Source organism: Microcaecilia unicolor, chromosome 7, assembly GCF_901765095.1.
Source record: "Microcaecilia unicolor chromosome 7, aMicUni1.1, whole genome shotgun sequence".
NCBI classification, from domain to species: domain Eukaryota; kingdom Metazoa; phylum Chordata; class Amphibia; order Gymnophiona; family Siphonopidae; genus Microcaecilia; species Microcaecilia unicolor.
In genome coordinates this window covers 192934414-192946905 of record NC_044037.1, presented here as the reverse complement: position 1 = coordinate 192946905, position 12492 = coordinate 192934414, and the positions used below count along the sequence as shown (strand labels likewise).

At 42.2% G+C, this 12492-nt stretch overlaps 1 protein-coding gene across 1 annotated transcript in view; it reads left to right on the top strand.

The window, feature by feature from the left end:
* The window catches only part of CPS1 (carbamoyl-phosphate synthase 1), a 205760-nt gene that overhangs the window by 114909 nt on the left and 78359 nt on the right, over window positions 1-12492 (top strand). Inside the window, exons 24-26 of the mRNA XM_030209032.1 lie at window positions 1490-1555; window positions 4602-4665; window positions 11563-11744. Of these exons, the coding sequence (XP_030064892.1) occupies window positions 1490-1555; window positions 4602-4665; window positions 11563-11744 (312 nt within the window). The remainder of the gene's footprint in view (window positions 1-1489; window positions 1556-4601; window positions 4666-11562; window positions 11745-12492) is intronic.

The window sequence follows — 12492 nt, the reverse complement described above, 5'->3', positions numbered from 1 at the left end:
CTTTTAGAACTTCCTCTGAGAAAACGTCATAGTTGAAGAAAACAAAGTCAGAACTGAAAGAGTACTAACAATATTCTATAGACAAATGGGAGAAAGGAATGTTCCAGAATCTTTTAAAAGACATATATTTTACCTAACTGACATGAAAATATAATTTTTTTCTAAGTTTGTCATGGGGAAGGTAATTTTGAGTCTCCCTGCCCACCTGAAAATCAATTTTTAAAGGAAACTCCGTGTTGAATTTCCCTTTAAAATATATATTGGATGCCAGTGCTGCAGGGATGTTTTATCTTTAATGCAGACTAAAAACCATATTGGGATTTTAAAATAAAATCTCAGTGTGTATCTCAGTTATCCCACTTTGGCCTCATCTCCTATTCCTCTTCTCTTCTCAGGGGCAAAAGTAGGCCTTCTGTCAGAAGCACCTAGACTTCTTCTCGCTGAGGGGTTGAGGGAGTTTGTAAAGGGATGTTTACCTGGGAGCATCCTTTTTAAAACTTGCTCTCACCATGTATAAAATTATAAATTATGAACTGTTGAATGAGCATACGTTATTTGGGGCCACAGAATGGGGAAAAAGAACTTTAGTAAAGCAAGGCCTTAGTTTGCAGAAGATTCCTATGCCTATCCAATTCAATAGTGACTTGTTTCTTTACAGAGTGATGCTTCATATTAAATGTTCCATCATTAGAATTCATTTCCTGTTCAATGGGCCAGCACTGATCCTAATGAAGTCAGTGGGTACACTTGAAAATGTTACAGGCATTCAATTACAATTCAACCTCAGCACAGAAAAAGCTCTTACTGGTGCATCCTTAGAGAATGTGAAGCAACACAATATTGAGATTATAGGACCAAATTCTATAAATAGCGATAAAAAATCAGCATAGAAAAAATACTGCACTTAGCGCTACTGTATAAACCTCGCGTAAACTTAGGTGCGGTTTAAAGAATATATGTAGCGCCGGTCCCACATGACTACGATTTAAGCGTGACCATTTAAACCATCAAAAACCTGGTGTAAATGCCCATGCCTAACTTAGGCGTGGATTGGGCGTATTCCATAACAGTATGCATAATTTTTAGGAATGTCTATGACCCACCCATGCTGCTCCCATGGTCACACCCCCTTTTGTGATCCACGCATTAGAATTTGCGTGCACCAGTTTACAGAATATGCTGAGAAAGATGCGCACATACATTTTAATAAGTGCCAATTAGTGCCGATAATTGTTTGTTGGCGGCCAATTATTGGCACTGACTGACTTGTTAAACAATTAAGTTGTGTGTACAATTGGCTGCGTGGCCAAAATTGTGCGTGCAACTTTAGTCGCCATATATAGAATCTGGGGGATAGTCTCTTGATTTTCCTCTGCCAAAGGAAACCAAACTTCAGTTTTGTCAGGACTGGTATGAAGAGATATCTTTCTGAGGAATGAATGATGAAGTGCTAAATGCTTACCCTCTTCATTAATGATTTTCTCTACAGATTGACACTTTAGCTGCAGAATATCCTGCTGTGACTAACTACCTCTACCTCACCTACAATGGACAGGTAATAAAGGGGGTAATTCTATGAAGGTTGCCCAAATTTGGGTGCACTGAGCATAAATTCCATAACAGCATCTGGGCACCCAGATTCCGTTTGGAATAGAGTATATGTCAGCATTTGTGCTCCAAAATTTAGGTGCTACCGTGTACACCATCTAAACACAGGCATAAATGTGAGCACATAAATGTTGCATTTTAGTGTGTAATTTACAGTATTCTATAAGTTACATGTGTTAATATGGGACCCACTCATGCCCCACCCATGTACTTCCATTGTGAATGTGACTATATTTAGGTATGGGCAAACTTAAAAGCTAAGTAACATCACGGGCAAATTTAAATGCTAAGTAATATCTCAGGATTAATCATATGCCAAGTAATATGACTTAGACCATTCAAGTTTTTCATTTACAACTGGTCATAACATACCTTTACTCATACATAGTGGAGTTTTTTGACCAATGATAAGAACGGACTTAGAGAAATGCGGGCATTGAGTGCATTTATTGTTCTGCTGCCACACGTTGACTACTCAGGTCTTTTTTTCCACTTTCACTAACTTCATATCACGTACCAATGGTATCTTAAGGTGATTAACAGGCTTATTTTCGAAACTGATCGCCGGCCATTTCCTGACATAAATCGGGAGATGGCCGGCGATCTCTCAAAAGCGGCGAAATCGGTATAATCGAAAGCGGCTTTTTTGACAGCATCGCTGCTTTCCCGTCGCCTCACCGGCAAAAGTTCAAGGGGCCTTGTCTGCGGCGTAGCGAAGGCGGGACATGGGCGAGCATGGGCGTGGCTACCAGATGGCTGGCTTTTACGGATAATGGAAAAAAAAGCGGCGTTCAGCAGTATTTTGCCGGGTTTACTTGGTCCTTTTATTTTCACGACCAAGCCTCAAAAAGGTGCCCCAACTGACCAGATGACCACAGAGGGAATGGGGGATGACCTCTCCGTAGTCCTCCAGTGGTCACCAACCCCCTCCCACACTAAAAAAATAAAAATAAAAACCTTTTTTTACCAGCCTGTATGCCAGCCTCAAATGTCATACCCAGCTCCCTGACAGCAGTATGCAAGTCCCTGGAGCAGTTTTTAATGGGTGCACTGCACTTCAGGCAGGCAGACCCACGTCCATCCCCCACTACCTGTTACACTTGTGGTGGTAAATGTTAAGCCCTCCAAACCCCCCCAAAACCCACTGAACCCACATATAGGTGCCCCCTTCACCCATAAGGGCTATGGTAATGGTGTAGAGTTGTGGGGAGTGGGTTTGGGGGAGATTTGGGGGGCTCAGCATCCAAGGTAAGGGAGCTATGGACCTGGGAGCTTTGTTTGTATTTTTTAAACATTTTTAGAAGTGCCCCCTAGGGTGCCCGATTGCTTTCATGGCATGTCAGGGGGACCAGTGCACTACAAATGCTGGCTCCTCCCACGGCCAAATGCCTTGGATTTCGCCGGGGTTGAGATGGCCGGCATTTTTTTCCATTATTGCTGAAAAACAAAACCAGCCATCTCAAACTCGGCGAACTCTGGCATTTGGCCGGGCTAAACCGTATTATCGAAAAAAAAGATGGCCGGCCATTTTTTTCGATAATACAGTTCCGGCCAGCTGTTGTGCTGCCGCCAAAATAGATCGCCAGCGATCTATTTCGCCAGTGACGTTCGATTATGTCCCCCCACGTTAGTTAAGCTCATTTCAGCTCAGTACTAGTATATTTAAGTATGGCCATTTATGCCAATGAAAACTGGTGTAAATGCGGATGCCTAAATTACGTGTGGAATGGGCCTATTCTATAAAACTGAGTGCAAATTCTAGGAGTGCCCCCTTCTGAGAATACACTTAGGGCCCTGTTTACAAGTTACACTGTAGGAGCGCAAACTTTTTAGCATATTCTAAACATTAGTGCATACTAATGCTAGTGACACCTATAGGAACATAATGGATGTCTCCATTGTTAGCACGTGCTAATTTTTAGTGCATTCTACAAAGTTAACGTGCCTACAGCATGGCTTAGTAAACAGGGCCCTTAGTGAATAGTGTGCATAAATTCTAATTATTGCCAATTATCGGCACTTATTGGCTCATTAACCAATTGAGTTGCATGTGCAAATTCAGAATATGCTCAGATTTGTACACGCAACTCTCAAGTCACACTATATAGAATTTGGGGGATAGTGGCTAACTGTCTATATCGCATGATATAGTCGGCTATCCATGAATATTCAAGCACTGGCTAGCTAAGCTGAGCGGCCAAATTGGACCGTCTAAATAGCAGTTCTATCTTTGGCTGCTATAAACTTAACTGACTAGCGCTGAACATTCACTTAGCTGGTTAAGTTTGAGCTGGCCCAAAACCTCCCGCAAATATTCAATGCCGGTCACTGGAAATAGCCCAGCATTGAATATCCAGGGTCAGTGCTGATCACAGCAGTTATGCATGCTGCCTCCCGCGGTCTAAATATTGGGCCTCTAGTGTCTCCTTGTATGCTTATTATTAGTTTGGAAACAATCTGTAGACCTTTTAGCTAACAGATAAATGGTATATTGTTTCGGCTGATATTCTACTTACTCTCATGTATAGTAGTATTGACAGTACTTCCTTTTAATACTGGCGTTATAAAACCCTTGCTAGGGGTATGCCTTTTCCTAGCATCTATCCTCTGTGTTGTAACTGTGGTATGACCACTTTTGGAAGATGTCCCTGCTCTGAATATCACAGAACAACTTCTGAAATCGGCTGCCTATTTACTTTCATCAACAAAATCCTCCTATCTACTCTCCCCTTCCTTTTCATAGTACTTCATAATACTTTCTCTTCAGTTTTGTAGATATGTACCTATTTAGTGCCAATCTTTGTTTCATTCTTTTGTGTGCTTTAATATGACATTATAATTTTTGCTGATATTTTGGCATTAGTGTTTTTTTGGTACTGTGTAGGATGTCTCCCCATAGACCCACTTAGTTAGATTTGAAGACATACAGAAAACCTTGATGACTATGAATGTTTGCAGCTGAGAAATCTCCTAAATGTACTTCTCTTTTTTAGGAGCACGACATAACTTTTGATGACCAAGGCACGATGGTATTGGGCTGTGGACCATATCACATTGGTAGATGGCATTTATTTTGTATTATCCCTTCAAAGCTATTGTATATGGTATTATAATTTGCAGCTTGAGCCATAGCCTTTTCGCATAGGTCAGTGGTTCCAAAATCAGTCCCGGGGGGTGGGGGTGGGGGGCTCCGGCTACTCAGGTTTTAGGATATCTGCAATGAAGATGTGTGCAATAAATTTGCATATCATGGAAGCAGCGCAAATCTTTCTCATGGATACCCATTGCAGATATACTGAAAACCTGATGAGCTGGGGGTTCTCTGGGAAAGGTTTGGCAACCGCTGACATAGGCCACTAAGAGTAAGCCGATCCTAAGATCCTTGGACTGCTCAGTATCTTCAAAACTTCTAACTTCAGGGCTTCTTCTCTCACCTTGCAGTTAGGTGAATTGAGGGCACAGTAGTACTGACCAACAGTTATTAAAATCTGTCAGTCTTGCTCATCTCTGTGAAATGAATTAGTAGTTTCAGTTTAGGTTACAGAAGGCAGATGCTGACATTGTTACAGATCACTACCACCATTGTCCCTTTCAGGACACCCTAATTAACAAGCTCAGCAGAGTTGTGAAAAGTGGAGGGCTAGGAAAGCCAAATGGCTATCATATCTTTCCTTCCTTTAGAACAGGGTTGAGACATTGCTTAAGAAATGTATGGAGGAGCACAAATGTGGACATTTCCCCAAAAAATCAACACTCTTTCAAAAAGGACTAGACAGATGCTATGCACAACCTTAAATTCCAATTTAAAAAAAAATCAATACTAATACGCATCTTCCACTAATAAATACTCTAATTGTTATTGTTTTAGTGTAGATAAGAAAGTATATCTTCTGTGCTTTGCACAGTATTTCAGAAATAGGCTTCATTCACCCTGTACCATTTAAAAGGTAACCGCTATTTTGTTCATTTTTAAATTCTTTACACACCTCTTTTGCAATTGTAGCTGAGTATAGGCATGTAAATAAGAGACATATATTACACCTACTGAATCTAACCAATCTAACCAATAAAATCATGCATACTGTATGAGTCAATTATATCCCTTTCCATAGGAGGTAATTTGTGACACTGCTAGAAAACATGATTGTCCTCGAGGGATATAGGACTGTTCAAAAGAACAGCTTAAACAATTACAATTTAATTTCTTTGCAACTGCATCCCAGAGGCACAAGAAGATAAAACAACTTGCCCAAAGGCCACATAAGCTAGTCAGTGACAGACGTGAACCTTGAACTCATGCCTCGGTACTTCTGAATCATCAACCTATGCTTTAGCTGCTATGCCAGGCCTCTTCTCTCTAATGTCACTAAAATCTGCAGTTACTGGAGAGGATGCTGCATAATTTCTGCTTGTTTGGTGAACTGTTGGAATATTGTACTGCACATAAAGGAGGAAATATTTATAAAGCTTTTTCTCATTTCTAAAGTATGATGGAAAAAGTATTTTATACAATTGTGGGGCCGCATCTGTGCATAAACCCCTGGATTTTATATATGGTGCCCAGATTTTCGTGTCCAAGATGCATTTGCAAATTAATTGGTGCTAACAACCAATTATTGATGTTAATTGCCACTCATTAAAATTTGCACATGCATCTGGCTGTGTGCTATTCTATAAGGCATGGTGCCCAACTCTACTAGCGTGTAACTCAAAAAGGGGCATGGGCATTCCAAAAAGTTGCAGATGTAATTATAGAATACGGCCTCAGTGTGCCTAACTTGAGTGCCAGCATTTACACCAGGTTTCAGCAGCCATAAGTCTGGTGCCTAAAATTAGACCCAAGAATCAGTGCTAAGCGTGATTCTATAACTGGTACGTACCCTTTATAGAATCTCACTTAGTGCCAATTTAAGCGTGAGAGGGCCGTGCCAATTTTTCCTGGTACTGAATTTTAAGTGCCATTTACTGAATCCAGCCCAAAATGTACCCACATGGTAAGATTGCACCTTGTTTTATTTGATCTGTGCATAGGTGTTCCTTGGGGGGAGGGGGGGCTTAGTATGGATGTACTGGAGGCGAAGTTGTGATGCTTGCATATGCTAGGGTGCCCTGAAAGTTACAAAAATGACAACTGTAACTCTGTGTATTGGTATTTCCATGCTATTGAAGCTAGCTCTGGGAACTTCTCTCTCTATATAAAACGCACCTCCAACGTTCTAATGAAGCCTCCACAAGTCCCAATGTTCTAAATCCATGGTGGTGTAGATCAAAATTCGCCCATGAGTGTTTGCCCCGCCCTCGCGACAAACATGATGACATCGAGGGCGGAGCAATGGCATTCAACCAATCGCATCACTACGCCCTCAACGTCATCACGTTTGATGTGAGGGCGGGGCAGACATCGATCTACAACACTACACAAACGGAACTTTTGGAGGCTTCAAAAGAACGCTGGAGGTGCGTTTTAAATAGAAGAGAGATGAGGAAAACCGATAGGTGGCTGAAGGGGGGGGGGGCAGGGGATAGAGCACAATCGCTGGGTGGATGCAGAGGAGGAAGATGGGGGGGCAGGGGCACAGCACAATCACTGGGTGGCTGCAAGGGGGGCAGGGAAGAGAGCAGATTCGCTGGGTGGCTGCAAGGGGGGCAGAGGAGACAGCAGAATCGCTGGTGGGGGGGGGGCAGGGGACAGACCAGAATCGCTGGGTGGCTGAAGGGGGGGCAAGGGAAACAGCAGACTCAATGGGTGGCTGTAGGGGGGGCAGGGAAGAGAACGCATTCACTGGGTGACTGGGGGGGCAGGAGAGAGAGCAGAAATGCTGGGTGACTGCAGGGGGGCAGGGGGAGACAGCAGAATCGCACACACTCTCTGCCTCACACACACACTATCTGTCTCATAGACACACTCTCTCTCTGTCACACACACACACTTGCACAGTGCTGCAAACCAAGCGGGGGGGGGGGGGGGAGATGCAGGGAGTCCTGAAACCACAGGGGAGGGGGGAAGGGGGAGGGGTCCTCAGACCTCAGAGGGGGGAGGGGTTCCTGAGACCACAGAAGGAGGGGGGAGGTATCTCTGTCACACACACACTCTCTCACAGTCAGTGTCTTTCTCTCTCTCACACAGTCTCTCACACTATGTCTCACACTGAATCACATTCACTCTCTATGTGTCACAGAGTCGGTCTCACACACACTCTCGGTCTCACACACTCGCTCAAATACACTCTCTTGGACTCACAGAGAGTCTGTGTATTGCACACATACTCACACACTCTCTCTCACACACACTCTCTCTCACACACAGTGTATCTGTGTGCAACACACTCTCTCTCACAGTCACTGTGTCTCACATACACACTCGCACACACTCTCTGCCTCATACACACACTCTCTGTCTCACAGACACACTCTCTGTCTGTCACACACACACACACTCGCACATTCACTCTCTCTCTCACTCACACAGTCACTCTCACACACACTCTCTCAAGAAAACACACTCCCAGGAAAACCTTGCTAGCGCCCGTTTCATTTGTCTCTGAAACGGGCCTTATTTACTAGTTTTATATAAAGACAAGTGTCTATGCTGCCTTTATAAAATAGGTGCCTTTGTGGACCTCTCACGTAGGCATCTTGTTAGAAAATTATGCCCAAAGAGTATACCAGCTCCTAAAGTTAGGCGCCACTTGTGTGTGTAAGTTATTGAATACTACCGCTTATGTGTATAATTGTTACAGTTATTTTCATTTGAACTAGTCACACAATCATATTCTATAACACAGGCGTTCAACTCACTTAGGGCCAAATTCTATAAACGGCACCTTAAAAATCAGTGCCGAAAAACCATGCAGTTAGCGTGATTCTATAAACTATACCTAAAGTTAGGTGTATTTTACAGAATATGCTCACGTGCTGTTCTTGCGACTAAACTGTAGGCGAATCCATTTAGGCCACCTAAATCCAGGTCTAAATACCTGCACCAAAGTTAGGAGCAGATCAGGTGTATTCCATAGTAGTGTGCATAGTTTTTTGAAATTCCTACAACCTGCCATTCCATGCCCATGACCACGCCCTTTTTTGACTGTGCGCATTAGAATTTACGCACACCGCATTGTAGAATACGCCTTGAAAGTTGTACATATACATTCTAATTAAAGCCAATTAGTGCCACTAATTAGCTAAGTACCAATTATCAGCACTGATTGGCTTTTTAATTGATTAAGTTGTGCACCCAATTTGGTCATTAGTGTGCAGAAGTTAAAGCGCCATATAAGGAATTTGGGGGTTAGTATGTAAAGGCAAAGCAGGTATACACTTGGGTGGAGCATGGGTGTGCCCCATATTTACGCACATAGAAGGGGATTCTATAAATGGCACTCAAAATTGATGCACCCTTTATAGAATCATGCTTAGCGCTGATTCTTGCACCTAACTTTTTTTTTAAATTACATTTGTACGCTGCGCTTTCCCACTCACGGCAGGCTATGGAGGGTTAAGTGACTTGCCCAGAGTAACAAGGAGCTGCCTGTGCCGGGAATTGAACTCAGTTCCTCAGGACCAAAGTCCACCACCCTAACCACTAGGCCACTCCTCAAGACTTACACCTGCTGAAACCTGGTGTAAATGCTGGCACCCAAGTTTGATGTGCTGATGCCATATTTTTTAACTACTCATACAACCTTTTGGAATGCCCCTGATGCCCATAAGTACATAAGCACTGCCACGCTGAGAAAAGACCAAAGGTCCATCAAGCCTAGCACTCTGTCTCCGACAGCGGCCAATCCAGGCCCCAAGAACCTGGCAAAACCCCCAAATTTAATAATGATCAATGGACTTTTCCTTCAGGAATCTGTCCAGACCCCCTTGGCCATGCCCCCCTTTTTCAGTTACATTCTAGTAGAGATAGGCGTCATGCCTTATAAAATAGCGTTCAGTCAGATGTGCATGCAAATTTTAATAAGTGCCAATTAACTTCCCTTGTGGAGAAAGCCACTGCTTATCTCTTGGTGTAAGCAGCATGGAATCTAGCCATTTTGGGGATCCTGCCAGGTACTTGAGACCTTGATTGGCCCCTGAACTTGATGGACCTTTGGTCTGACCCTATATGGCAGTTCTTATGTAGGTTACCAAGCAACCCTGACACTTGCATTCCTAGTGATTGCATCACCAATGACAACACATCTAAACCTTTTCTTCCCGGGTATGTACCCCTGGAGACACATCTGTAATGGAAGAGACTGAAAAAAGCCATAGAATTTCACTTCTCATCTTTTATTTAGCAGATCTACAGGGCCCATGACCCAAGAGTGCCAGATTTACTAAAATGTTTTTAATATTTTCTGTCCATGTATAAAATCTTAATACATCAGGCCATAGGTGTATATGATCCTGGGGGCATAACTTGGTTGTAGAAAGTAACTTCACATAAAGATTGAAGTTTCAAATGCTTGTACCTAGTTTCCTCCACCTAAATCTGTCTGCACAAATAAACAGTACTATTAGTGAAGATTTAATGGGAAGCTACACAGATAGCTACCCTTAGAAACTTAGCTCAAGAAACACTGATCCAAAAGCACCCACCTACTTTATTGCTGTATGGGATAGTGAAATGACTGCCTTTATTCACCACTTTGTGCAATTTTCTAAAAAACTGTACTGAGACTGGAGATTTTCCTTTCAAACAATCACCAACAACTATCATTCAGTGGTAACATTAGGTCAAGGATGTAATTACCCTCTCCAGGAAGTCTTAAGTTGCCTAAGAAATTGGTAGGGAGAGATCTCAGATCTGCCATGTAGAATTGCCTCTGCTATTTATGGAGTTTGGGGCCTCTGGTCACACCTGTCAGTCTGTGTACAGGTAACACATGTGCCTGTCCTTGCTGGTCACTCTCTGCTGCTTTCTGACAAACAGTCTCCTCCTGCGTCTCACACATTCAGGGATTCAGGCTGCATGTGCCTTAGTTTAATTTCACTCTGTTAACCCCACTGTTCTTTCTGCTGAATGATTACATCTGAGATGGCCGTTTCCTAGAAAAACTAATTCAGTGAAAGAGGTTGGAAAAGACCAATTCTGCTTGTTTTACTTTGGTTTATTAAATGAACGTTTATATGGAGGTGCTGAACTTTGCAACATTTAAGGGGGACGTTATCAACATGAACTACTGTTAAGCCAGGTTGTTTTAGCACAGGGCCTCATTGAATAAATTGGGACCTTGGGCTAAAATAACCTGACTTAACAGTAGCCCATGTTGATAACTTTCCCCCTTAATGCAATGTATTGGCATGATACCGTAGAAAGTAAAGACAGAAAGGTGTGTAGAAATTTTGTTCTATCTAGAGGTTAAATATTTGCAACTGCTAGAGACTCCCTTGACTGAACTATACTCTCTGCAAAGGAGGAAAAAGTGCCATTTTCCCATCACAACCACTTTGAAATTGTAGACCATTCTGAATAAGGCATAAAACAATCAGATGCCTTCATCACCTTGTGTATGAGATCCCTTTATTTCACAAATGGCGTTTTATGTGTCAGGCACAACACCACAGTGAGCCACTAGAAAGAATACTGGGAAACGTATCTTGAAATGATTATGTCCCCAAATACCATGCACTTCATGAACTGGTGCTGGTGACTGGTGCCATTTTCCCTCTGTTCCAATACTGAACCCATCTCCTGACATAATGTTGACAGCATTATGCTACAGAAATTGCTGTCTTTCAGAGGTGACCTTTAAAATAAGTTGCAACCTGCGTATATTGAGATTTTTTAAAATCATTTGTCAAATCTAGATTTTAGCATGTCCAAACTCAGTGCTACTACAGCCTTATCTTGTAAAAATCTAATTCAGTTTAGCCCCCTTTCTCAATGACTGGTGTCAGAGCAACAGAGTGTTCTTGTCATACTTTTCTTCAACAAACTGTTCTCTCTCTCTTACCTACCTTTGGCAGGCAGCAGCGTGGAGTTTGATTGGTGTGCTGTCTCCAGCATCCGCACCCTGCGTAACCTTGGCAAGAAGACAGTGGTGGTAAACTGCAATCCAGAGACAGTGAGCACTGACTTTGATGAATGCGACAAGCTGTACTTTGAGGAGCTGTCACTGGAACGCATTATGGACATCTCACAACAAGAGGTAAAAAAAAGAAACAAGAGAAAAATACACCGTATTTCAAAATCACAAGTGCGTGCAGAGTTTAATTTCTTGTAGGAGCAGCACTTAATTTTTAGTGTACATACTGCAAGATGACTCTTTGGTTTGAGCATATATGTTTTATAGGATCAACATATAAAGGATGACATACTTGTAATATGAAAGAAAAAATATTACCTATAAATTTATATTTTAATTAGATCATGACTTGTGCAACATTTGTATTACATCTGGACAATTAGAACATCAATTACATTATAAAGTAAGTTGCACAAACTTTCTAGCTAATCTGAAAAATCTAGCCAAATCTAGCACTGGGTTTACTTTCCACTAACTAACCTTCATAAGCTGTCCCAAACCCAGCTGTTGACCTGAAAAATTATGTACTCTATCTCAACTGCCATAACATGGTAATTTTGTAAAAAGTCACCTTGTGTGAAGGACAAAAAGGTGCCTATTTGTAACTTGATTTATAAAGACACATGGGGTTGATATTCAGACTGCAGTTGGTGCTGAGCCTGGATCTTCAATGCCAGTTTATTTTTGACTGACAATGAATATCTGGTTTATTTTTGGCCGGTTTAATGATAACTGGCTAAGTCGATATTGAGACTTTGCCAATTTTCTTTAAACTGGCCAAAAATCCCACATTTTCACATGGCCAAATATGGCCACTAAACCGGCTTTAAAAATCTGTGGCTAGTCGGTTATATCGGACGATTTAGGGGCC